Source organism: Anomaloglossus baeobatrachus, chromosome 1, assembly GCF_048569485.1.
Source record: "Anomaloglossus baeobatrachus isolate aAnoBae1 chromosome 1, aAnoBae1.hap1, whole genome shotgun sequence".
NCBI classification, from domain to species: domain Eukaryota; kingdom Metazoa; phylum Chordata; class Amphibia; order Anura; family Aromobatidae; genus Anomaloglossus; species Anomaloglossus baeobatrachus.
This window is the reverse complement of record NC_134353.1, coordinates 344,826,719-344,854,454: the sequence shown is the minus strand read 5'-3', so window position 1 is coordinate 344,854,454 and position 27,736 is coordinate 344,826,719. Positions and strand designations below refer to the sequence as shown.

The window sequence follows — 27,736 nt, the reverse complement described above, 5'->3', positions numbered from 1 at the left end:
GGGGGAGTATGCTTTACATACTTTTAGAAGCTGGAACACATCTTACAGAAGTTGAGCATCAAGGAAATTAAACTCCTCCAAAAGGAATACAGAGGAGAGCCCAAGTGTTATAACTATGATTTACGCATTTGTCATGAAACTTTTATTGTGAGACTCAAGGCCACTTTAACTATGAGCTGTACTGTAACTAGCTATTTTGTAGCACTAGTTTTACAATATTTATGATGTGATGGGTCAAGGACTTCATTTTACATCACAAGGACACATATTTGAAATAATCTTTTTACATTCTTTTTCCATTAAACTGCATAACTAAAGAGAAGAGATTTAGTAAATGGAAAAAAACTTCATCTGTAATTTCTCTTAAAATTTTCATTTTTGGTGTTAGGGGATGGGAATGCATTTCTTCATAATATTATATTGCATTACCAATATCCAGGTTTGCACTTACCCCCTCATATAACCCCAACAGGTTGGTTAGATATGACTTATTTTTCATGAATCCATGCTGTCTGTCAGTTATTATATTATTTTCTGCAATATATTTTTGCCTGTCATCCCTTAAAATGCCCTCAAAAACTTTGCATACTGCTGATGTCAGGCTTACTGGACGGTAGTTGCCTGGATCTACCCTCTTCCCTTTCTTAAATATCAGTACCACATCAGCAATCCTCCAATCCTGAGGCACCAACCCTGTTACAAGCGAGTCTAAAAAGATGATATACAGCGGTCTGTCGATTACGGAGCTCAATTCCCTCAATATTCGTGGATGAATGCCATCTGGCCCGGAGGATTTGTCAATGTTTAATTTACCCAGACGTAGGCGTACTTCTTCTTGTGTTAAATTAATTATATCGGGTAATGAACTTTGATTTTTCACTTGTTGAATGATCCCTGGTACAGTCAGTTTCTTGGTGAACGCAGATGAGAAGTGCCTGTTTAATATCTCAGTCTTTTGTTTGTCACAGGAGGGTATACGTTTTTTAAAGGACTCTGTGAGTATATCCTTAAACTTACCCCATTTATGTTCGGTATCCCCAGTTACCATACCATTGTCCCAATCTACACATTTAAGCTCTTCCTTTAATTTGTTGAAAACGGGAAAGGTTTATTCTGATTTCATGTCAGATAGTGAGAAAAACACGCATATGTGTCTTTTTAGATAGTGTATGTAAACTTCTAGTTTGAACTATATATAGATTATTCCAACTATTGCCAGGATTGCTAGATAACCACAGATACTGGTGTAAAGCTTCATACACATTATACATCCCTCCCAACTTTCCCCAATACATCAGGGCTATTCCAACCTTAAAGAGCTGTTCTGCTGTCCCAGGAAATCAGGGGTAAATCCCAACTTCAGCTATATTTGTGCTTAAAAGTTACAGATGCGATTGAATATAATGGTGAAGCAGAGAGCTGTCAGCCTCCTCCTACACCATACAGGCTATCTAGAGACTTAGAAACACACAAAGTCCAAAAACCTGTCAAAATAACCTTCAAAGAAGCAATTATATCACAGAAAGTACCCTTAGGTAAACTACCTGGGTATTTGAAGCAACGCTGAGAAATAATACAAATATCATAGACTAAATTCAAATATTTTTATTTTATCATTTTTTATTCAAACACAAACCACACCACAAAGGAGATCATATTACATCCAAAACTGCCTCAGGTTAGAAAAGTTCGGCAATGCACGTCCTAGTGAACAATAACATCAATTTTTTAATTTTATATTAATTCATACGGTGCAACAGCTCATCATACTATCCAAAATACACTAATTCACATTTCATTATATGACTTTCTTTTAGTGCTTCACCGTCTTACAAGTTTTTATTAAATATGTGAAAAATCAGAGAATAAAATGCAAAAAATCACACTATTCCTATCTGCAGATAGATACGCAAAGTTTCTTTTAGTGCTTCATCGTCTTACTAGTTTTTACTAAATATGTGAAAAATCAGAGAATAAAATGCAAAAAATCACACTATTCCCATCTGCAGATAGATACGCAGAGTTTCTTGATTTTTCACCTAAAATGTGGCAATATTGTCAATGAAGTTAATATCTACCCATCAATCAGTTAGTGAACTTTTAGACAGCTGAATTTCACCTATAAAGCAGTGAATAGGGGCATGGGGTATTGGCATCTATATTAAAGACATGTGTCTGGCAATAAACCGGACCGCTAAGAAAAGGTTTCAATACCACATAACAAAATGTCATATTCAAAGCACTTTTTCCCGCAAAAAATACTACTACCAGCCAATAGACAGACAGTATCTGCGATTTCACCTAAAATAAGGCATATAGAACAAATAACACACCTCTACCTGTCAATCGGCTAGTAGCTTTGCCTCCTCAAGCGATCTGGATGATGCTGGTGACATTTACCAACGAACACGTACACGCAGCAAACAATCAATTAAATATCCGGATATTTTCGATTCGAGAAAAAAACGTAAGGACAAATATGATCAATATAAGGTAATAAATTTGTCCGATCATGTTTTGTCTGACACTCAGCTGCGTGTTTTGGAAAGGGGTTTGACGTTCTCTCCTTCTCAATATTTAGATGAATTCATGGCGGTGAAGGACGTCAACCTCTTTGCGCGAAAGTTGGTCCTGCGTCGCCTGCACCATAGATCGAGTAATAATGAGATTTTTACCACAGAAGTTGAAAGAGAGGCCTTGGAAAATCTGGAGGCATTGGCATTGGAAAATGAGATGTCTTCTACTGGTAAGTTTCCTAAACACCTATTTGAAAAAAGTAAAACCTTCCCGTCATTGAGCTTATGTCCAGCCACTGAAGTATTTACCAAATTGGTTATAAATGATATTAAAAATCTAAAAACTACAAAAGCAGTCAGGTCATCCAATTTAAACTATAAAGAAAGAGAGGCCCTTAAACAATTGCAACAGCTGGATGACATTTTGTTCAAACCAGCCGACAAAGGCAGCAACTTAGTTGTATGGCCTTGTCGGCTGTATGAAAAACAGGCTTATCACCTGCTTAATGATCCAAAGTGTTATAAGGTGTTGAATAAAAATCCAACTGTGGAATTTCAGAGCCAGCTGGTAACAATATTGGAAAGGGCCTTTTCCGAAGGTATAATTCCTAAGACTTTTTTGGATGTTATGAAGAAGTTACAGCCCCGCATGCCCACACTATACTTGATTCCTAAGATCCACAAGGATCCACTTGATCCGCCAGGGAGACCTATAATCTCAGGTAATGGTAGCCTGAGTGAGATCGTCGCCGTCACCATTGACCACTTCCTCAAACCTCTAGTATTAGTACTTCCATTGTTCATAAAAGATACTACTTCAGCTCTACAGAGGTTGAATCATATTCATTTAGAGGAGGAGATGGTCATGGTGACGGCTGACGTTGAGTCTCTCTACACATCAATAAGACATGAGGATGGTCTGCGGGCTGTATCATGGTTTTTGAATGAAAGTAATATGGACGCATCCACTTCTGGCCTCCTGCTAACATTGCTGGAATACATTTTATATCATAATTTTTTCATGTTTAATGGTCGAATTTATTTACAGCAACAAGGGACAGCAATGGGGGCGGCATGTGCCCCCTCATATGCAAATTTATTTTTAGGTTTTTGGGAGCGTCAGATTTTTTTAGGTGATTTTTTGCCAGCAATGTCGGGAGTCCAGGAGTGGATGCGATACATAGATGACATATGGTTTTTGTGGTCAGGACCTATCTCTGAGTTGGAAAAACTGATGTCCAATTTATATAAAAACAAATTTAATATTAAGCTCACTTATAAGTATGGCAAACAACTGGATTTTTTGGACATTAAGATTTCAGCTTTAGAGAGTGGGGACATAGTGACTGATATGTTCCGGAAAGAAACCGCAATGAATTCCTTGCTTCATGCCACTTCGTCCCACCCCCCAGCTACTGTTAATGGGATTCCCGTTGGCCAATTTCTTAGAGCTAGGAGGATATGCAAACAGGACGATGATTTTCACAGGCAAGCCAAGGATATAGCTCGTAGGTTTGAAGATCGTGGATATAGCCGGCGATGTATTAAGCGTGGCTACAAACGAGCTTATCAGTCCAGGAGGGACGATCTCCTTTTTGGTAAGAGAAATGGCAGTGAAAAAGATTCCTCTAAAATTACACGATTGGTTGCCACTTACAGTTCCCAGTGGGGTGATTTCAAGACAATAATTGAAAAACATTGGGGTGTCCTATTGACAGATCCTATTTTAAAGAACTACATTCCTACGAAGCCATCGATTGTGGCCAGACGCTCGAAGAATCTGCGAGATTTGCTCGTACATAGCCATTACGACAAAAAACAAGGCTACAAAAAGCCCAATACCACTTTGTGGGGATTTTTCCCATGTGGCCTTTGTAAGGCGTGTGGCAATTGTACTAAGGCCAAAACTTTTCAAAATTTTGATGGATCTGTAACATATGACATTCGTAAAACTTTGACTTGCTCCTCCACGGGAATTGTATATGTGGCTGAATGCCCGTGTTCAAAAATCTATGTAGGTCTCACAACGCGTGAAATGAAGGTACGAGTCCTAGAGCATCTTAGGGATATCAAAAACGCCAAAACAATTGAGGATGATACTTTCCTGAAAAGTATACCGAGACACTTTAAAACATTTCACCAATGTAATCCTAATGGCCTGAAATTTAAAGCCATTGATCAAGTTAGTCTTGGACCAAGAGGAGGAAATATAGGTCAAGCTCTAGCCAAGGTTGAGTGCAAGTGGATTTACTACCTTGGCTCCATGTCCCCACAAGGGCTAAATGAAAGCCATGGATACGGATCCTTTCTTGGGGACTAAAAATTTAGTGTGTAAAATTTATTGTAATAAATTTGTTGTGAAAAATTTATTGTGAGAAATGTATTATTGAGAACATTGTGCTGTTCAAGGGAGTAGTTGAATTTCATCTTGTAGTGACAGTATGATATTTGGTAGTCTTTTTATGGGTGGGTGATTTTAATTTAGTTGTTGTTTTTATTTTATTAATTTTAATTTTTTGTTGTTTTTAGACAATTATCTAATATTAGGTCTGCTCCAACCAACCTTTTTTATTAAGGCATTATTGGAGAACAAAGGATGAGAGAAAAAGAAAAAAAGAAAAAAAGAGTGTGGCTGTATTTATTCCTCTATTGGAAGAAAATCTGGAGGCAATTCTGAGCTTAAATCACCCTTTTATTAAGAGATATATAATGATGACAAATTGATGTGAATTTTTTATGTATATTTATATCATATTATATTATATTGGATTTATGCATTTATTGTTTTATATTTGTCGGAAATTGTATCTATACTAATGTGATTAATGTTATTTTACATCCATGACATTGCTGATTCCCCGGCCTGTTGTGCGATTTGTTGGGTCGCTGCTACACTCCCTGGTGATCGCTCATTGGGTAGCCACTGCAGGGGCTACTTGTGGGCTTGTCCCGGTGGATTGCACTTACGATCCTATTTTTCGCCCTTGTGGCTGGGTCACCGGCAATATAAATAAGGGGTGGTTAAGTTTAGTTTGCTCTAACTACTTAGAACGGTGTGGTATAAGAGTAACACATTTAAATTTCAAGATTATCGGGTGTTCATGGAAGGATGATTATATACATAAAGAAAATGATAGGTTGCAAGGGAAATATACGCAAAGTTATGAACTTGTATTGTTTGTCCATTGAATAACAATCATGCCTATTTGTGCCATATATATGGGATATACTGTAAAGGATTATTTGAGCACACTTGGATTTGCGACACTATTTGAGAACTATATGTTCATTGGAGATTCTGACATTGGTGATAGTATGGCGCCTGCGGGTTTCCCGTCTTTCTGATTTTAGCTGTATATCTATGGGACTGCATACATGTACTTTTGTATATATGGATCGTTTATTTAAGAAAGATAATCATACTGGCATGTGCAATTAATATTGTAATGCCAGAAGTATTTACTTTAATGCTCTTGTAAGGTTCCCAGATGAATGCATTACGAAACAACATGCGTTTCAAGTGTGCGGTCCAGCGCGCGCAGCCTTGGAATGTTGTTTCGGGGCTGGCAATGGAGCTGACATGCGTAAATATAATCCCAAGGCAATGCTGATGATGTCCACCTTCACCGCAATAGTGACGTATACTTTGCATGCCTCCTTTGTACTTCATTGGTTTGCTGTCCCACACCCTCTCTCGCCTTATTGGTTGCGGACTGATATATTAGCAGCAACTTTCTCCCTACCCGACATGCCCCTCTTGAAAAAGCTGGCGCGAAATGTACGTCGGGGAAAGGAGAGAGTCATCCACTGCTCAGGTATTCATTGATGTTTGGCAAATGTTCAGTATTATAGTGACGTTATATTTTGCATTAATATGGTGTTGAACATTTGAGTTCTGCAGTGATGTGTGGTATTGCCGGTCATACATTGGGAGTTTACATTTGTTACGGATTTTTCACATATTTAGTAAAAACTAGTAAGACGGTGAAGCACTAAAAGAAACTCTGCGTATCTATCTGCAGATAGGAATAGTGTGATTTTTTGCATTTTATTCTCTAATTTTTCACATATTTAATAAAAACTTGTAAGTCGGTGAAGCACTAAAAGAAAGTCATATAATGAAATGTGAATTAGTGTATTTTGGATAGTATGATGAGCTGTTGCACCGTATGAATTAATATAAAATAAAAAAAATTGATGTTATTGTTCACTAGGACGTGCATTGCCGAACTTTTCTAACCTGAGGCAGTTTTGGATGTAATATGATCTCCTTTGTGGTGTGGTTTGTGTTTGAATAAAAAATGATAAAATAAAAATATTTGAATTTAGTCTATGATATCTAGAGACTGTCTGCCCTGCATGGACCTTTAGGTTGTGTGACCGTCAGTGGAGATGAGCAGCAGGACACAGAGGCAAAGTGTGTGTATACGTATTACTGAACTGAGTGTGTGTGTGTTTTGGTGTTGCAGAGTTAAGCTTGATGTAACAGTGTCTGTTTTGATGTAGCATGTATTTGTGTGTTGATGTAGCAGGGCTGGGTGTGTTTATGTAGCAGACTGTGTTGATGTAGCAGAGGTGTGTGTTTACACTGTGGGAGGTCTGTATGGGGAGTCCTGTGAAGGAGATCATATTATAGGCAGTGTGTGTGGGAGAATAATACTGTGTAAGGGAGCTGTGGGGTTCATCATATTGTATAGGGGCGGTGCCTTGGCTGGACATCAAACTGTGTGGGGAGGGTCTGTGGGGACATCGTACTGTGCATGATGGGCATTGTGTGGGCATCATACTGTGTGGGGGAAAATACTCTTGTGTATGGGAATGTACTGTGGGAGCATCATACTGCGTGTGATTGACGCTATGTAGGCATTGTACTGTATGAGTGGCACTTTAGGAAGGAGGAGGGATTACTATATTGTTTGGGACCAGTAATTGGCTTCAGTAGGAAGAATTTTCCTGTATGGCCAAAGATAGACAACTGTGTAAGGTTACGGTAGTGGCTTATAGTAAACTAAAAATTGTTGAGGTATTCTGCATAGGTCGTTCTTTCTTATTCTTCAAAGTTTGCAGGTAGGCTATATGGCTCTTCACATGTCCATATTTTTAGCAGACGATATTGTTAGCAAAACAAAATTGAGACATATCCATTTTTGAACCTAATCACATATCAAACTCACTTATTTAAGTCTATAATTTCATTAAAAACGTGAACACCACACTGATTGCTATCCTAGTTGCATTCTAGAGCTCTCCATTTTTTACTCTTTTTTTTTTTTTTTTGATTGGAGAATCTTGAGTAGCCTCCAACAGATTTTTGTTGCATATGAAAAACACCTGTATCATGTGGCCTTGAGAATCAAGTACAGCTTGACAACGACGTCTCATGCTCTTCACAAGTCAAGTTATTTTCTGCTGAGGCATAGCATCCCACTCTTCTTGAAGGGCGGTTTTCAGATCATTGAGATTCTAGGGTACAGAGTTATGATTCTCTACACAGCGACTTAGCTGATCTTATAGGTTTTCTATGGGATTCAGGTCTGGAGAAAGTGCAGGCCACTCTATTTGAGGTACCCCAGTCTCTAGCAGCCAATCCTTAATGATACAACCTTGATGACCTGGAGCATTGTCATCCATGAAGAGGAAATTAGATTTGTGTTGTTCATGCAGAGACACAATTACTGGATTTATAATGTTATCTAATAAGTAGGGGCTTATCACTAGACCATTCACATCGTCATCAGTGAACAGGACTGAGGCACACTAAACCCTCGTCCAGCAAGACGATTATGCCTGTACCTGGTGGTGTGGTCATGTAGTCTTGCAGGTCGTGTAGTACTCAGACCATGCTGATGTAAACTGTTTTGAATCATCTGATGTGACATTAGGTGCTCCCTTAACTGTGCCTGGAATTATGTGGCATTCATCTGGTTTAGAAAGGGATTGTTAACAATGAAGAGGTCTTCAGAGTGTGATGTGGCCAAAGGATGTCCACTTCTATGCCTGTCTGTGACTCTTCCAGTCTCTCTGCATCTCTGTTACAACCTGCTGATGACACTCTAAGCTCAGTGGTCACTTTCGTCTGAGAACATCCTGCTTGAAACTTTGGAATTGGGAGGTACGGTAGATCAATTGTTAGGTGTTTTTTTGCTCTTATGATGTCAAAATGTGCACAGCATGCTGAGGAGGACTGTTTATATATCAATTCTATTTGAACCCCAAAATTTATTGGGAGATTCATGGATCAAACATCTGCAGTTTTGCAGAAAGTACTGAAACATTAAACATGGACATGTGCATTCAAAAATTTACAGAAAGTCACATCAAGTTCACCTGAAAATGTTAGAGGGCATTTTAGGATCATCCTGAAATTTCTCCTGAAAAGCAAATATCCCTAACTTTTTTTGAGTAGTGTATATGCAAAAATTTCGCAGCACAAACAAAATATGTGTACAGAATAAGTCTTATTTAAAATTGAAAAACACAAAACAAATACAAAACTAGGCATACACATTAAAAAAACACCTAAACATTACACCAAACTGTTACCATCAATCTGGTTAATGGTAGTGACCTGTATTTCCTCACTTGCAAAATGCAGTATGCCCCCTCAACAAAAACCTCCTTATAAACACACGAAGGACGTAATAAAATGCAATGAGAAATATTCTTGGACCAATAATAAAAAATACAACAATGCCTGCACCAAAATAAAATAGAATTCTAAAAACAATAAATGACCAACACTTAGGCGGGCTGTACACGCTGCGACATCGCTAGCAATTGCTAGCGATGTCGAGCGCGATAGCACCCGCCCCTGTTGCACATGCGATATGTGGTGATTGCTGCCGTAGTGAACATTATCGCTACGGCAGCTTCACACGCACATACCTGGTCGGCGACGTCGCTGTGACCGCCGAACAATATCTCCTTCAAGGGGGAGGTGCGTTCGGCGTTACAGTGACGTCACCGCGACGTCACTAAGCGGCCGGCCAATAGAAGCGGAGGGGCGGAGATGAGCGGGACATAACATCCCGCCCACCTCCTTCCGCATTGTCGGTGGAGGCAGGTAAGGAGATGTTTGTCGTTCCTGTCACACACAGCGATGTGTGGTGCTGCAGGAATGACAAATAACATCGTACCGGCAGCAGCAGCGATATTATGAAAAGGAGCGACGTGTCACCGATCAATGATTTTTGACGTTTTTGCGATCAGTGATTGTCGCTCCTAGGGTTTACACACTGCGATGTCGGTAACGGCGCCGGATGTGCGTCACTAACGACGTGACCCCGACGATATATCGTTACCGATGTTGCAACGTGTAAAGCCCACCTTAGATGAGAGAGAGGAGGGCCAGTGACTACAGGAATGGAAGCACAAGCGTCTCGCTTTGTGTTTGATTTATAAAAAAACAAATGACATTTGTTGTGCAAAATGTTTGTAGAGAAGTTTTGTTTGTGAAGGAAAAGGATCAAAGCAACTTTCCTGGTTTTAGTAAAAAAAAAAAATGGATGAGAGAACAATAATGAAATTTGTGTTTATTAAAGAGTAGCCATCATCTTCTTTTATTTTTCATAAATCAATACTACGCATGAATATAAGATACTTTGTGATAAATTAGCTTCTTTCTCCTTCTAGACTGATCATTCATTCTCAAAATTCTCAATTTACTGGTAAAATTTGTATCTGGTGAATACAGACGGTCCCATTACAGAGATAAGGGATGTTGGTGCTCAAAAAGTTCTGCCTGTCGTTTAAGGAGAACGTGCAGCAGAATATGTCTTCTCAATCCTTTTTCTTCTCACCTCTAAAGAATTTTAAAGCACCAAATGTCATCTCCTATTTTAGTAATGTGAAAAGCTGCCTTCACTGAGCACAGATTTTAGCCATAAATTGAGAGTTAAAGATTAGTCCAGGAGGGTAAAGAAGCATAATTCTCTAATAACATATATTACAAAGATGCTTATTTTCATGAGTACTTTTCATTTATGAAATAAAAATTAAAACAACGGTAACTCTTTAACCACATTACTCACTATTTGGTATGTACAACATCTGATTAATTCGAATTGGAAACTGCTATTTTATAAATGTACCTATTTTCTGTGGGCTCACGAATTGTTACAGCAAAGTTTTTGCAGTCTGCACCCGGCCTGAGAATTAAATTGCCGTCATTTTCATTATTCATGAGCATCTCGGTAGCTTGTTGGCGAGATACGGTGTAATAGCATCTTTAAAGAGATAGGGAAAACAAGAACAAATTATAACATGGTGGAAAGTGATTAGCAACATTTTTTTCCCTATTCAAAAATATTAAAATGGTGTATAGGTTAATGTTTCCCAATATTATACCTCAACCATCAAAAGATAGTCTGGATCCCTACCCTAAACATTTTTTTACAATAACCTGCATCTACCAAGAACATATCCAGAGTGTTGTATGTGATGAATGCTGCTCCCACAATGAGGTTTACTGCTCGCACGCTGCAGATTTCCTGCCCCCCAGGGCTGTAATGACAGTAAGCGACATAAGTGAGGAGTTTTAACCATGAAAAAGCCTGTTTAGACCTTCTCTGTCAGCGTTTGCAGTTTTTTTTTTTTTTGCCCTGTAGGATGCCTTATTCTTATGATAGGGTAACATCATACAGGGGAAAATCAAACTGCCCCAGAGAAGAATCTTGGTTAAGATCCCCATAGTTGAAGAGAGAATTTGAATATCAACTTCAAAAGCCCATATCTCCAAATGCTATGAAGAAAATAACAGTTTTTCTCAGTCCCCGTGCTCCTTTAATATACAAGTGAAAATTAAGCATATTCATAAATAAAAAAAAAAAAGATTGGTGTGCTTTTGACACTAAAGGCTGCTTTACACGCAGCGACATCGCTAGCGATCGCACCCGCCACAGTCCGTGCGTCACGGGTAAATCGATGCCCGTGGCGAACAATATCGTTGGTATATGTTAAACGCACATACCTTCCCAACGACGTCGCTGTGGCCAGCGAACAATCTCTTTCTTAAGCGGCGTCACAGCGACGTCACACAGTGGGTCACCAATAGAAGCGGAGGGGCGGAGAGCAGCCGCATGAATGCCACTCCCACCTCGTTGCTGGAGGACGCAGGAACTATGTTTTTCGTCATTCCCGGGGTGTCACACATAGCGATGTGTGCTGCCTCAGGAACGACGAACAACTTGCGTCCAAAATGAGCAACGATATTTTGAAAATGAATGACGTGTCAACAATCAACGATTTGTGCCGCTTTCGGATCGTTAGCGGTCGCTGGTAGGTGTCACATGCAACGAAGTCGCTAACGACGCTGGATGTGAGTCACGAATTCCATGACCCTAGCAACATCTCGTTGGCGATGTCGTTGCGTGTAACAGGGCCTTTAGACTCCCATTAATTTAGAAACATCACAAAACAGTTCCAAAAGTACATTTCAAGTATAAGTAACATACCCTACGACTCTTATTCTAATTTAGAAACATATTGTATATCACAAAAGTGAATACACCCCTCACATTTTTGTAAATATTTTATTATATATTTTCATGGGACAACACTGAAGATATGACAATTTCATACAATGTACAGTAGACGGTTAACAGCTTTTAAACCAGTGTAAATTTTGTGTGCCTTCTAAATAACAACACACAGCCATTAATGTCTAAACCACTGGCAACAAAAGTGAGTACACCTAAGTGAAAGTAGGCAAATTGTGCCCAAAGTGTCAATATTTTGTATCGCCACCATTATTTTCAAACACTGCCTTAACTCTCTTGAACATGGCGTTCACTAGAGCTTCATAGGAGCCACTGGAATCCTCTTCCATGCCTTCATGATGACAGCTGGTGGATGTTAGAGACCTTGCGCTTCTCCACTTTCCATTTGAGGATGCTCCACACATGCTTAATTTGGTTTAGGTCTAGCACCTTTATCCTCAGTTTCTTTTGCAGAGCAGTGATCATCTTAGGGGTGTGTTTGGGGATGTCATCATGTTGGAATATTGCCCTGTGGTCCAGTTTCTGAAGGAAGGGGATCATGCTCCCTATATTAAGGATGTAAGTGTGACACCCTGGCAAAACCACGTAGTCACAGAGGTTGTACAAATCTCTCAGGTACAAGACTCCATCCTCCTTGGCATACCAACACAAAACCCACACCCAGGTGCACAACACCAGCCAGTAAAGCCTAGTCACCCCCCATGACAATAGGGACACACCAGCGGGCGGGACAGCGTATGATCTGAGTACTGAGAGGCTGAGAGGCTGACCTTCCACCATTTTAACCTCTCTAAGAATCCTGGCAGCACTTATATGCCTATTTTGAAAAGACAACCTCTGGATATGTTGCTGAGACTGTGTGCTCAAATTCTTTGGTCTACCATGGTGAGGCCTGTTCTGAGTAAAACCTAACTTGATAAACCACTGTATGGTCTTGGCCACTGTGCCGCAGCTCAGTTTCAGGGTGTTGGCAATCTTCTTATAATGTAGGCCATATTTATGAAAAGCAACAATTTTTTTTTCAGCTCCTCAAAGAATTATTTGCCATGAGGTGCCATGCTGAACTTCCAGTGACCAGTATGAGAGAGTGTGTGAGCGATAACACTAAATTTAACACACCTGCTCCCCATTCACACCTGAGACCTTGTAACACTATTAAGTCACATGACAAGGGGGAGGGGGGTGAAAATGGCTAGTTAGACACAATTTGGCCCTTTTCACTTAGGGGTGTACTCATTTTTGTTGCCAGAGGTTTAGATATTAATGACTGTGTGTTGAGGTACTTAGAGGACACACCAAATTTACACTGGTGTACTAGCTGTACACTGATTACTTTACATTGTATCAAAGTGTCATATCTTCAGAGTTGTCCTATGAAAACATATAAAGTGTTGTCATAAAAGTAGTATTTATTACAGACTTATTTTTAGAAGGGTTATCTGATTTTAATTATTTATTGTCAAAATGCAAGATCTGTATTAAAAGAGCTAAACCAACCTTACTTATCCACTGCCGGTTCAGCACCAGCTCCTTGTTGTTACCTGACTTTGTTGGTATGACTGAAGAGGTGACATCTTGTCTACAGCGTGTGACCTCTGCAGCCAATCATTTGGCTCAGTCATCAGCGGGTAAGGCTGATTTTCTTATTTTAATAAAGGCATGAATTTGTCCAGTGGAGGTTTATTACCAAACAACGGCTATAATTTTCAACTTTACAAACAGTACATTAAATTAATACTTCTACTAAAAATATTATTTAGAGCATTTTTATAGACTTACGCAGGCATATGGTTTACATTCTCTACATCTTCATATGTAGTAGGAAAACTTGGGGAAAGTGAGCAAGGCGTGCTAATTTCTACTTCAAAAGTTCCTGATGCTCTCCTCCCGGATTCCTTTTCTAAGACCTCTTTTAGCTGAATTATTTGTCCAGGTAACAAAGTCAAAGAAGTTGGAACTGACAGCTAAAGGCAAACAATGAACAGATTATCCCAGGCAAAAAATACAATGAATAATACGAATTCCAAATTACATTTCGGAATTTTAGGGAAGGGATGACGCGTTCTCCCAATGCAATAGTACTTTATAAAATACAGTATTAAAATTATTCAAAATGTTTGTAGCAACTTCCAACTGTATCTGTAAAAATGCGAATATGTGCTTCAAGAATAGGGTGTCACCCCTCCATTCTCCAGTGGCAACACCCTACTCTTAGAGCGCATGTCTTTGTTCTCATTTTTATAGCAATTTGTATATCCATAGAATGTGTATTGTGGGTCTTTTAGGCCCGGTAGCTTACTTTTTTGCAAGATTACATTACTTTGAATTTTGAAACTCTAGGTATTACTCAAGTATGTCGTTGTTGTTAATATCCAGTTGTTCATATAATTTTATGTGATAGGCATTTTGGTATAACAATGCTTTTTTGGGAATACCCCATATTCATGGAATCCGGGCCTTTTAGGCTCATACTATGTTTATCATGTACTCATCAGTATTTGTGTCTCAAGCTACTGTGTTATTGTAGTCAGGGTTGCTGGGGAGAGGGGTGGATCATGCCTGTGTGTTGAAAGATGTTTTCTGTACTCTTTTGCTGAAGATATTGCAGATGAGGTGCTTTTATGTACAAACCTAGAAGGAAAACGTATTGCTTCTGGAAAAAAAGAAAACATATCACAAAAAAAAGAATTTGTATGCTTCTATTTGACTAACACTTCTGGCAGGGTTTAAAAAATGTTATGATTTTCTTATCAGAGAATTATTTCTGGACCCACTTTCTGATCCACACTTCAAAGTAACAATGTCAGTGGATAGATATGAGGAAATTTTGAGACGCCTTCGATTTGATAAGAAAACTCATCCTGAGAGGTTGGAAACAGATCAATTAGCACCTATCAGTTACATCTGGAATATTTTTATCAAGAATTGTACCATGCTCCACAATCTTAGTGCTAATGTAACAATGGATGAGCAACTTGTAGCCTTCAGGACATTGCAAGTTCATCCAATATAGGTTGTCATGATTAAGAACAGGTTAACTGTTTGAAACGCGTAGACGGACTATCTAGTCTACTTGGAATATTGTCATGTTTTTTTCTAGTTTTTAATTTTTTCAATAAAGTCATGTTTTAATTTAATATGTGGATGCTGGATTTTCCTTCACTTTTTTCTCAAGTTCCACCTGACTGCCGGTCAGGTTTCTGGGCACCGCACCCTCATTCAACAGTCTGATGAGCTGTTCACATCTTCATGTTTATCATTCAATATAAGCCTTGTAAACCAGCCAAGTATGGAATAAAAATATTCTGGATGTGTGATTCTGCAAATTATTATGGGATGAATGGGCTTATCTACTGTGGCAAAGAAGTTGGTGTTGCAGTGCAGGAAGACCTAGGTTCTGACATTGTAAAAAAAACTTGGTATACCAATTTATTCTGGTAGAAACATTACAATGGACAATTACTTTACTAATTTTAAACTGGGCAATTTTTGAGTTCCTCCATATGATTTGAACAAGGGCCTAAAAGGCCCGGGTTACGTGAAAGTGTATATCTCAGATGGCACACATTCTAGGGATATACATGTGGGGTCAATACAAAGGACTGAAACATGACTTATTCCTTCCCAAGACAATACTAAGGACCAGTGTGCAGCACTGCGAGTGTGAGAAAGGCAATTCCAGCAGCTAAATAGGAAAGGGTTCTTTACAGTTAGAGCGGTCAGACTGTGGAATACACTACCACAAGAGGTAGTAATGGCAGACACTACAACAGCTTTTAAAAAAGGGCTGGATGATTTCCTCAGTACACACAACATTGTTGGTTATAAATGATTTAGTGACAAAATGTAGAATTGGTGGAGGAAGGCTGAACCAAATGAACCTAGGTCCTTTTTTCAAGCTATGTAAGTATGTAACATTCTATTGTCAAACAGTCTGAAATAGCTCACTGACAGATTCTTAGTTAACTAATTCCCTTTATTATATTTGGGGTATTATTACAATCTATTAATAAATAATAATTAATAAAAAATAAAAAATTCTTGTGCGAGTTTATGCCTAACATGGTAGGAGTTTGGTGTTTATTCTTGGCTGGATTGGGAGAAGATTTGTCTTCTTTTTTTCCTGACTGGGCCGTCCTGAACTCCTCTTTTGGAAGTTTTGGCTTCTTGTTCTGGGATATTTTATATATACATCTTTTGTAATGTCCCATCCCCTCCAACTGCTGACCTGTGTATATTTTGCAGTTTTTTGATTGGTGGTTGGTATTTGGAACCGTGTTTGGGACAGATTGGGGATGTTTCATTTTCATTTTTATTTCCCTATAGCTCCGACACTCTGTAAGATTGTGGTAGGGGGGCGGGGTTACATGACATCACCTATGTTACCGTGACACTTCTTCCCCGCCTCCTATCTGATACTATTCCGTGCCCTTGATACTAGCTTACCGTGCGCATGCGCGGTTTACACTATGACGCTATCCGCATCAACATGTTAATCCCCTCCCATTTCCTCTGAACGTCATTGTGTCCTCCTAGCACAGACGCACCGCACGCATGCGCTGTCCACGTCTCCCATGGTGGGTGCCTGGGAGTCCTTCCGGGGCAAACATGGGGATGATGTTTGTCCTCTTCATGTTTAGATCAGGGGCAGTCTGCAGGCCGGGAGGTGGGGCATCATGCCGCTCAGTGCGTCGATTTGTCTATGGACCCCCGGACGTGTATATAAACTCTGTATTCAGCGCACTGGCCACGCTTCCTGACGAAGTCGCCACACTCGGTGAAATGCGCGTCGAGGCCCTGCCCTCACCACTGTCCTGACTGCTGTGGTACTATTTCCATTATGTCTCAAGGTATGACTATTTAACTGATCCTCATAGATGTCCATGGGAACAGTGTTTCTTGGGTTGATATTTAATCATTGATGTGTTACACCCCATGTCTTCCTCCCTTGGCCATTTGGATACTTCACATCTTGTACCTTCACTAGCAGTCTTATCAGTTGGTGTGTGTGTGTGTGCTCTTTCTGTATTGGCAAAATTCCATCTTTTTGCCCCCACAGTCTGTCCTTTGTTCACCTTTTTCTATTAATTCCAATAAAATTATTTTGTATTTAATCATCATTGTTTTGATTCCTTTTCTTCAGTGCCCCCTTAGTCTTTTATTCTTGCGCTTATCACTGATCTTTCTTTGGTTATATATTTTGGGTTACAATGTAGTCCTCAGTGTCCTGAAGCTGGGGGTCATGGGACTTCTAGCAGGACAGTGTCCCCAAACATTCTTCAAGAAGCACCCAGAAATGGAGGAAACAAAGCGCACGAGAGTTCTGAAGTGGCAGCAATGAGTCTGGATCAACAGGTGCATCTCAATAAATTAGAAACTCATCAAAAAATTAATTTATTTCAGTAATTCAATACAAAAAGGGAAACACACATATTATATAGAGTCATTACACACAGAGGGATCTATTTCAAGTGTTTATTTCTGTTCATGTTGATGATTATGGCTTACAGCCAATGAAACCCCAAAAGTCTTTATCTCAGGAAAATAGATTATTATATAAGACCAACTGGAAAATATGATTTTGAACTCAGAAATGTTGGGGCCTACTGAAAGTCTGTACAGTGAATGCTTCAATACTTGGTCGGGGCTCCTTTTGCATGAATTACTGCATCACTGCGTCGTGGCATGGAGGTGATCAGCCTGTGGCACTGCTGAAGTGTGATGGAAGGCCAGGTTGCTTTAATAGCAGCCTTCAGCTAGTCTGCATTGTTTGGTCTGGTGTCTCTCATCTTCCTCTTGACAATACCCCATAGATTTTCTATGGGATTTCGGTCAGACGAATTTGCCGGCCAATCTAGCACAGTGATACTGTGGTTATTAAACCAGGTATTGGTACTTTTGGCAGTGTGGACAGGTGCCAAGTCCTGCTGGAAAATGACATTTGCATCTCCAAAAAGCTTGTCGGCAGAGGGAAGCATGAAGTGTTCTAAGGTTTTCTGGTAAATGGCTGTGCTGCCTTTGGTCTTGATAAAACACAGTGGACCTACACCAGCAGGTGACATGGCTCCCCAAACCATCACTGATTGTGGAAAATTCACACTAGACATCAAGCAGCTTGGATTGTGGCCTCTCCACTCTTCCCCTAGACTCTGGGACCTTGGTTACCAAATGAAATGCAAAATTTCAACAACACCTTGGACCACTGAGCCACAGTTCAGTTCTTTTTCTCCATGTTCCAGGTAAGATGCTTCTGGCATTGTGTATTGGTCATGAGTGGCTTGACACAAGGAATGTGACAGTGTAGCCCATGTCCTGGATATATTTGTGTGTGGTGGCTCTTTAAGAACTGACTCTAATGGCAGTCCACTCCTTGTGAATCTCCCCCAAATTTTTGAATGGCCTTTTCTTAACAATCCTATCAGAGCTGAGATTATCCCCGTTGCTTGTGCAGCTTTTTCTGCCACACTTTTCCTTCCACTCTACTTTCCATTAATATGCTTGGATACAGCACTCTGTGAACAGCCAGCTTCTTTAGCAATGACCTTTTGTGGCTTACCCTCCTTGTGGTCTGTGTCAATGACTGCCTTCTGGACATGTGCCAAGTCAGCAGTCTTCCCCATGATTGTGTAGCCTACAGAGCCAGACTAAGGGACCATTTTAAATGCTTAGGAAGCCTTTGCAATGTTTTGGGGTAATTAGTCTAATTTATTTAGATAATGACTTTTGAGTTTACATTGGCTGTAAGCCATAATCATCAACATTAACAGAGATAAACATTTGAAATAGATCACTCTGTGTGTAATGACTCTATATAATATGTGTTTCCTTTTTGTATTGAGTTACTGAAATAAATGAACTTTTTGATGATATTCTAATTTACTGAGATGCACTTCTTTATCCAATTGAACACCTGTGGAGAGATCTTAAAATTGCTGTTGGGAGAAGACACCCTTCAAATATGAGAGACCTGCAGCAGTTTGCAAAAAAAGAGTGGTCCTAAACTCCAGTTGAGAGGTGTAAAGCTTATTGATGGTTATAGGAAGCATTTGATTGCAGTTATTTTTCCAAAGAGAGTGCAACCAAATATTAAGTTGAGGGTGCCAACAATTTTGCCCGGCCCATTTTTGGACTTGAAAAAAATGTGTGAAGTTATGTCCAATTTGCCTCTTTTTTTCAGTTGTCTTTTTTGTGTTGTTCCAATACACAAAAAGGAAAGAAATGTGTACTACAAAACATGTAATATGCAATAATTTTCTGGGAGAAATACTTCATTTTCTGACATAATTTCAAGGGTATCAACACTTTCAACAATGACTGTATATTCCCTCTGTGTCTCAGTGTGTTTCCTCTCACACTCTAAAGACATACTGGTAGGGAATTTAGATTGTGCCCTCAATCAGGACAGTGATGATGATGTTTGTAAGGCGCTGTAAAATATGTGTGTGATAGATAAGCGAGTATAACAAATTAATAATAAATAGCAAAGCAACCTATGTAAGCATAGCTCCCAAGTTGCAGAAACAGCATAAATTGCTGTAAACATGTTCACATAGTAATACATTATTTCTTGTATACCTGAGATACAGTCATAATAAAGCCTTTCCATTCTTCAGCATCTTCCGCTGTTTCAGTCTGCAAGATCAATCAAAACAAATATTATACTTAGGCCAAATTTGTGAACATTTAGATTCAATTTCCTTGAGTTTGGCCCATATCTAATCAAATTTAAACTATTGACATCCTGAACACTTCTAGAGCTTAGTAGATTTCATGACATCAAGGCACTGTTAACATCACGTCATTGTTTGAGATGGTTAGATCTCACAACACATCATGATGTCACGGAGTCTAGAAAGCTCAAAAGGGACCAAAGATGTCAGGGAGCGAAGAAGTGAAGAATCTCTGGATTGGATGCTGGACTAGGGCAATGACAATCGAATTGCTCATCTCTAATCTTTGTATCACTGCTCCTGCTCTTCCGTCTGTCAAACTGCACAAATTGCACAGAGCCCATCAGAAAAATGGGATTTCAGTTCAGGGCAGGCCATCCATTGGATTAAGGTAAGCGCAATGTATTAAGGAAAGCAAGGAAAAGAAGTTCCAGCACCTATAATACTTAAAAAATGCCGATAAAAAAAGAACTGTCCTGAATGAATGGCAACTTACCAAGCATGAGAATATTATAACATATTTGACTGCTATGTGAAACTGAAACACTATAGATTTGTCATGAGGGATGACAATAAAATCATGTTTCTGTAGGTTTAGTGTGAAGGGACCAGTAAGCTATAGAGGCAAAGTTGGATTAGAGCACGTGCAGACTCTTCCTACTTTTCTGTAGGTTTAGTGTGAAAAGACCAGTAAGCTTTAGAGGCGGAGTAGGATTAGAGCGCATGTAGACTCTTCCTACTTTTCTCTAGGTTTAATGTGAAAAAATCGGTAACCATTAGAGATGGCATAGGATTAGAGCACATGTAGACCCTTACTACTTTTCTTTAGGTTTTTTTATGAAAAGACCTTTAAGCTTTAGAGGAGCTCACATAGACTCTTCTTACGTTTCTCTAGGTTTAGTATGAAAGGACCAGTAAGCTTTAGAGGCGAAAGTAGGATAAGAGCACATGTAGACTCTTCCTACTTTTCGCTAGGTTTTTTATGAAAGGACTGGTAAGCTTTAGGGGTGAAGTAAGATTAGAGCGCATGTAGACTTCCCACTTTACTCTAGGTTTAGTGTGAAAGGATCGGTAACCATTAGAGATGGCATAGGATTAGAGCACATGTAGACGCTTACTACTTTTCTCTAGCTTTCTCATGAGCCAGATCAGACACCCCCATACTTTGCACTGACGAGGGGCAAGCACCCCGAAACACCGTGTCTGCAAATTGGGATTCTGATCTGGCTTATATATCCTGAGTCATATTGCAAAGGATTGTCGAAAATCCACTTGTGACTTTTAGGATCGCTACTTCCAATAGGTGGCGCTGTGCTAGAGTTTGTCTCCTTTACTGGAGAGACAATTTGAATATTTCCCAGAGGGGCATTGCAGCTATAAGTCCCCTTACCTGGCAGCCAGACTGGCTTGCAAAGTCTCCTTAAGGAGAATAGTGTTCCCCCGTGGTCCCCACATAGCTTTCTCATGAGCCAGATCAGACACCCCCATACTTTGCACTGACGAGGGGCAAGCACCCCGAAACACCGTGTCTGCAAATTGGGATTCTGATCTGGCTTATATATCCTGAGTCATATTGCAAAGGATTGTCGAAAATCCACTTGTGACTTTTAGGATCGCTACTTCCAATAGGTGGCGCTGTGCTAGAGTTTGTCTCCTTTACTGGAGAGACAATTTGAATACTTTTCTCTAGGTTTTTTATGAAAGGACTGGTAAGCTTTAGGGATAGAGTAAGATTAGAGCGCATGTAGACTTCCCACTTTACTCTAGGTTTAGTGTGAAAGGATCGGTAACCATTAGAGATGGCATAGGATTAGAGCACATGTAGACGCTTACTACTTTTCTCTAGGTTTTTTATGAAAGGACTGGTAAGCTTTAGGGGTGAAGTAAGATTAGAGCGCATGTAGACTTCCCACTTTACTCTAGGTTTAGTGTGAAAGGATCGGTAACCATTAGAGATGGTATAGGATTAGAGCACATGTAGACACTTACTACTTTTCTCTAGGTTTTTTATGAAAGGACTGGTAAGCTTTAGGGGTGGAGTAAGATTAGCGTGCATGTAGACTTCCCACTTTTCTCTAGGTTTAGTGTGAAAGTATCAGTAATCTTTAGAGTCAGAGCAGGATTAGTGCACATGTAGACTCTTCCTACTTTCTCTAGGCTAAGTGTGAAAGGATCAGTAACCATTAGAATTGGCATAGGATTAGAGCACATGTAGACTCCTCCTACTTTTCTCTAGGTTTAGTGTGAAAGGACTGGTAAGCTTTAGAGGCAGCGTAGGATTAGAGCACATATAGATTCTTCCTGCTTTTCTCTAGGTTTTTTATGAAGGCATCGGTAAGCTTTAGAGGAGGAGGAGGATTAGCACACATGTAGACTCTTCCTACTCTAACTCCTAGTATAGATGTTTTAAAAGCATCGCCATCAAATTCCATACTGGGGCCATGACGTAGAAAATCATATAATCTGCATTCTCTACATTGTGGAAGGCCTGTCCATTGGCAACAAAAATAATTAATATCTTGTGTGACTCAGCTGATGAGGTTAATTAAATTCTGTAGGTATGACTATAGTAGAAATGTTACATAACACTTACAAGACTTTATAAAAGAAGAATAAATGTCATTGTATTGTGACACTGCAGAGACATAGAAGGCTTATTCTTTAGATGAATCAGTAAACATACTTGTATTTATTTGCCAAATACACAATGCTACCTGTTACGTAATGTCACTCACCTTTATGTACACTTCCTCATTCGAAAACTGCAGTATAACTTCTGTCCATTTTTTCTGGTTGGGATATTTGTCAGTCACAGATGTCAAATGCTGCAGATCTATGCTATCAGTAAACTGTTTACGATAAATAATTCAGTTACGTAAGTTACATACATAGAAACTAGAAAAATCTAAACATATGAACAAGCTGCATGCATGGGTAGACCATAGCCAAATTGAATTAGGAAAATTAATCATGAAATAACTTGAGTTATCAAATCTGACTTGCTATAAACCTGCTAGAGAATGACATTATCTTAAAATGAAACTAGAGGTTTTTTCAAGAAAAAAAAAAAGTAAAACATATAGGACTTTGCTTTAAAAATCCTTTTAAAGCAGACCTGCTGTAATATTTCACAATAAAAACTATATACATTACTAAATGAACCTGATAAGTATAATGACTTTACTTAATCTATGTCAGAATGCTTGTATAATTCCGATCCACTTATCAAGCTTGATTCACAGGTCCCTGCTGCAAAGACCTCCCACTGCTCAGTATAAGCTGCTCAGTATAAGCCATTTCATACTGTACATGGATTTTCAAAGTGAATTTACCAGTCTAATCAGTCTAAGAGATATATTTAATAATGAATACAGTTTGATCAATGAAATCTGGTGAAATATGTGTTTAAAATATATTGATGTGCGCTAAACATTATTAAATAAATATAAGAGAAAGAGATACTGCATATACCGGGAAGCACACCCAACATGTATATTAATAAATAGGATTTTTATTGAATTGCAAACATTAAAACACAATTAAAACCATAAAACCCACACCAGGGTAACTCCACAAATCACAACAATGTGCAAAATACACACTACACTTGAGCAATTGTGCAATAACATAATTCACAGTATCACAATAAATCCATGTGACAGCATCGGAGTATGGGTCCCCGTCTCTTTATGTTATACCAGGCATTCAGATAGATGCTCTTATAATAATAGTGGTCAAAGTATAATACATCCCAATTGTAAGAGAGAGCGCTAAACAATAAAAGTAGCCCTAGCCAAGGTACATACCAACCAAGGGTGGACCCAACTAACTGTGACAACTCCAAAAAAGTGGAGACTCTGGGATACGCCCCACGCGTATCGCCAATAGGCTTCATCAGGGATAAAATGTTTGCAATTCAATAAAAATCCTATTTATTAATATACATGTTGGGTGTGCTTCCCGGTATATGCAGTATCTTTTTCTCTTATATTTATTAATTGCTAATAGTGCATGTGGTAGCACCCCTGTATTATTATATAATATAATTGTTGTGCACCTTTTCTTTAATCAATTGATCGCTAAACATTATTAATGTGTTCCACCAGATACAGATGCGTTCAACAACAATTTGAAATGTCTTAGGGTACTTTCACACATCCGGATTTTTGCTCTGCGGCACAATACGGCGTTCTGCAGAAAAACCGCAACCGGCTTTTGTAACGCCGATTGCGGTTTTTTTTGCATTGACTTACATTAGTGCCGCATTGTGCCGCAGGGGCTTGCGTTCGGTCCGGTTTTTGCCGCATGCGGCAGATGTAGCCGATGCGGCGGCCGGATCGAACGTACCCTGCAACGTTTTTTGCTCCGGCAAAAAACACCGCATCGCGCCGCATCCGGCCGCTGCGGCGCATTTTTCAATGCATCCCTATGGAGGCCGGATGCGGCGCGATGCGGAAAAAAACGCATCCGGTCGCCGCATGCGGTATTTTCCACTGCGCATGCTCAGTAGCATGCCGCAACCGGAAAAAACCGGACCGGCCGCATGTAAAAACGTATGCAAAGGATGCGGTGTTTTCACCGCATCCGTTGCATAGTTTTCACAGCCGGATTGAGCCGCAGGGCTCAAACCGGATGTGTGAAAGTAGCCTTACCATTAATGATGTGTCAAGATACAGATTTCAACTCATTGATTGGCCCCATCTTTTTTCATGTCCAACTAGTTTCCGATGTGTTCATACAGTTATTGCGGTTTCCTCCCAGTTATTGATGTTTTTTAACCAATTTTTTATGTGCTCTACCATTTAAGTTGGTGTTCACTAATTATCAATATGTGTAACTAGATCTTTCTGTCTCCTTTAAACTATTTATATGTCCTAGCACTTTTTGATGTCCTCTACCACTTATTGATGTGTCCTACAACTTATTGATTGGTTCAACCACTTACTAATTTGCTGTACCACTTAGGTCCCTTTCACGCATCAGTTTTTTTACATCAGTCATAATCCGTAGTTTTTTTTAAAAAACTGATCCAGCGCCTGAAGCCGCTGAATCCGTTTTTTTATCATTGACTTGTATTACTGATGGATTGTGATGGATGGCCTCCCGTTTCTTCCGTCAAACGATGGATCCATCGAAAAACCTTTGTCCGTCGGACGGAGATGACGTCTATAGTAACGTTTTTTGTGTGCGGCGAAAAAACGGACAGTGACGGAACCGTTGTCGCCCGTTGTTTTGTAGAATGGGAGCCTATGTGCGCAGGATCCGTCGTCATCCGTCAAATGACGGATCCGGCAATGGATTCTGTTTTTTTAACTGAGCATGCTCAGCTGCGGTGTGAAAACACTGTCTTGTTAAAAAAATTGTCTCTCTCTCTGGATTGATATAGGTTTTCAATGGCAAATAACTTTTGCCTAAAAACAAAATGGGATGACGGATCCGTTTTTTACAGGGATCCGTCACATCAGTTTTTACACAATCTGTGACGGATCCGTTGAGAAAATGGATTCTAACTGACATCAAAAAACTGATGGGTGAAAGAGGCCTTATTGATATTTTCTACTACTTATTAAAGTGTCCTACTACTTATTGTTGTGAAATAGAAAGAAATGAGAAGCGCTTCTGTGTATATCAGGCTAGTGTGATAATAGGGATAGATAGTGTGATGCACTCGCCTATGTTGGTTGTGCCACCAGGCATAATGCTGGAGCCCTGAGCAATGCTGATCTCAGGGACTGCTGGATGGACGCCGCTGAGACTGATCAGCTGTTCAACCTGTGTTGGGAGATACACGATCCACTTCAGCATTGTCAGTGGTACCCCAGGGATGGATGGACGCTGCAGATCATGCGCTGGCCTGGCCGTCCTGCCAGGGGTTGGGGAGATGTCACTGGCTGCGGACCCATGAGTGAGATCACACGTGGCTCTCTCCTGCTTACCCGCCGGTTCACGGTAAGGCTGGTCAATTGGACCGTGGGCTCAGGATTGCTGGTGTTCCATGTGCCGGTTCCCAATGGGAGTAAAGAATGGGACTGAGTAAAATCAAAAATAGGCTAAAATCGGCAGTACCAGGCGCTTCAATAATTTGGTCCACTATGAATTAAAACACTGTTTATTAACTAAAATCACAATGCGTTTCTGGGATGATCCGTCCCCTTCCTCAGGTGAACGTCCCAGAAACACGTTGTGATTTTACTTAATAAACAGTCTTTTAATTCATAGTGGAGCCAGTTATTGCAGCTCCCGGTACTACCGATTTTTGCCTATTTTTGATTTCCCTCTGTACCACTTATTGTTGTGTCCTACCACTTATTGATATGTCTTTCCATTTAGAAATGTCCATTACCAGTTATTAATGTATCTTACAACTTGTTTGTGTGTTACCACTTATTAATGTGCTCTACCACTTATTGATGTGTCCTGCCATTTACTGATGTGTATTAACACTTAACTGATGTGTACTAACACTTATTGATGTGCTCTACCACTTATTAATTTGCTCCACCACTTATTCATGTGTCCCAACACTTATAGGTGTGTCTTACCACTTATTGATGGGTTCTATCACTTACTGATGTGTCCTTCCACTTATTGATGTGTACTACCACTTATTGATATATCCTACCACTTACTGAGATCCTACCTAATGATGCACTACTATGCCCGAGTGCTCGGTACTTGTGACGAGCAGTCAGACGAGCTCGACTCATGTACAGAGTATAATAAGATCTGGGAAAAATGCTCAAGTTTGCCATTGGCTTCCATTATACTGGGTGCACAAGTCAAGCCCGTCTGACTGCTCGTTACCTCAGTACCCCCGAGCATGGTAGTGCTAACTCATCACTAGTTAGAACCCATTTAAAAATGTGTATTACCACTTATTGATGTGTCCTACCATTTAATGATGTGCTGTACCACTTACTGATGTCCTGAACCACTTATTCATGTGATCTACCCTTTATTGATGTGTCCTATCAGTTACTAATGTGTACTACCACTTACTGATGTGTACTACCACTTACTGATGTGTATTACCACTTACTGATGTATACTACCACTTATTTATGTGTATTATCACTTAATGATGTGCTCTACCACTTACCGATGGGTCCTACCACTTATTGATTTGTCCTACCACTAATTGATGTGTACTACCACTTATAGATGTGTCCTACCACTTATTGATGGGTCCTATCACTTATTGATGGATCCTACCAGATACGAATGTGATCTAACACTTAGTGATGTGCTCTATCACATATTACTCTGTCCTACCACTTATTAATGGGTCCTACCACTTACGGATGTGTGCTTCCACGTATTTATATGTACTACCACTTATTTATGTGTATTATCACTTATTAATGTGCTCTACCACTTATTCCTGTGTTCTACCACTTACTAATTCGCTCTACCACTAATTGATGTGTTCTACCACTTAAAGATGTGTCCTACCACATATAAATGTGTCCTACCACTAACGGATGTACTCTATCACTTATGAACATGGTAAACCACTTATTGATGTTTCCTGATAGTTGTCAATGTGTTTTACCTATCATCTATGAATCTTACCAGTTACTGCTGTCACTGACGGTGTTTAAATGTGCAGTGAAACTCCTTTAAAAGGGTCTCCTCTAATTGAATATTGCTCTCCTATCCTTTGGATATGTCATAAATATTAGATTGTTGTCACTCTGCCATCCTATCCAATCAGTTGTTACTACGAGCTCTGGCAATGGATGGATGAATACAAAGTACGGAGCAGAAGAACTACTTCTCCGCCACATTGTTTCGTGGCTTCTGTTAAGTAATGCAGATCTGAGACCATAATTTGTTTAGGAGCTGATCTATAGTACCTGGCAGCAGCTACTAAACAGTGTCGAACAACAATGGATATTTACCGCTGCCAGAGATGGTAACATTGCCAATGGTGGAAACCTATGATACAGAACAAAACTACATTGAAGAGGGCACTATAGTCTCATTCAAAGTTTTTAATACTTTGACCTTATCAGTGTTATAATATAATTGTGGTATAATTTTTGTTCAGTGT

At 39.6% G+C, this 27,736-nt stretch overlaps 1 protein-coding gene across 3 annotated transcripts in view; it reads right to left on the bottom strand.

Annotated features, from left to right (window-relative positions):
- The window catches only part of STAP1 (signal transducing adaptor family member 1), a 180,219-nt gene that overhangs the window by 62,510 nt on the left and 89,973 nt on the right, over positions 1 to 27,736 (bottom strand). For all 3 annotated transcript variants that reach the window (XM_075352391.1, XM_075352392.1, XM_075352393.1), the window contains 4 exons: positions 22,419 to 22,532; positions 19,589 to 19,645; positions 13,793 to 13,977; positions 10,607 to 10,741 (listed from right to left, as the gene is read on the bottom strand). In XM_075352391.1, coding sequence (XP_075208506.1) covers positions 10,607 to 10,741; positions 13,793 to 13,977; positions 19,589 to 19,645; positions 22,419 to 22,532 — 491 coding nt within the window. The remainder of the gene's footprint in view (positions 1 to 10,606; positions 10,742 to 13,792; positions 13,978 to 19,588; positions 19,646 to 22,418; positions 22,533 to 27,736) is intronic.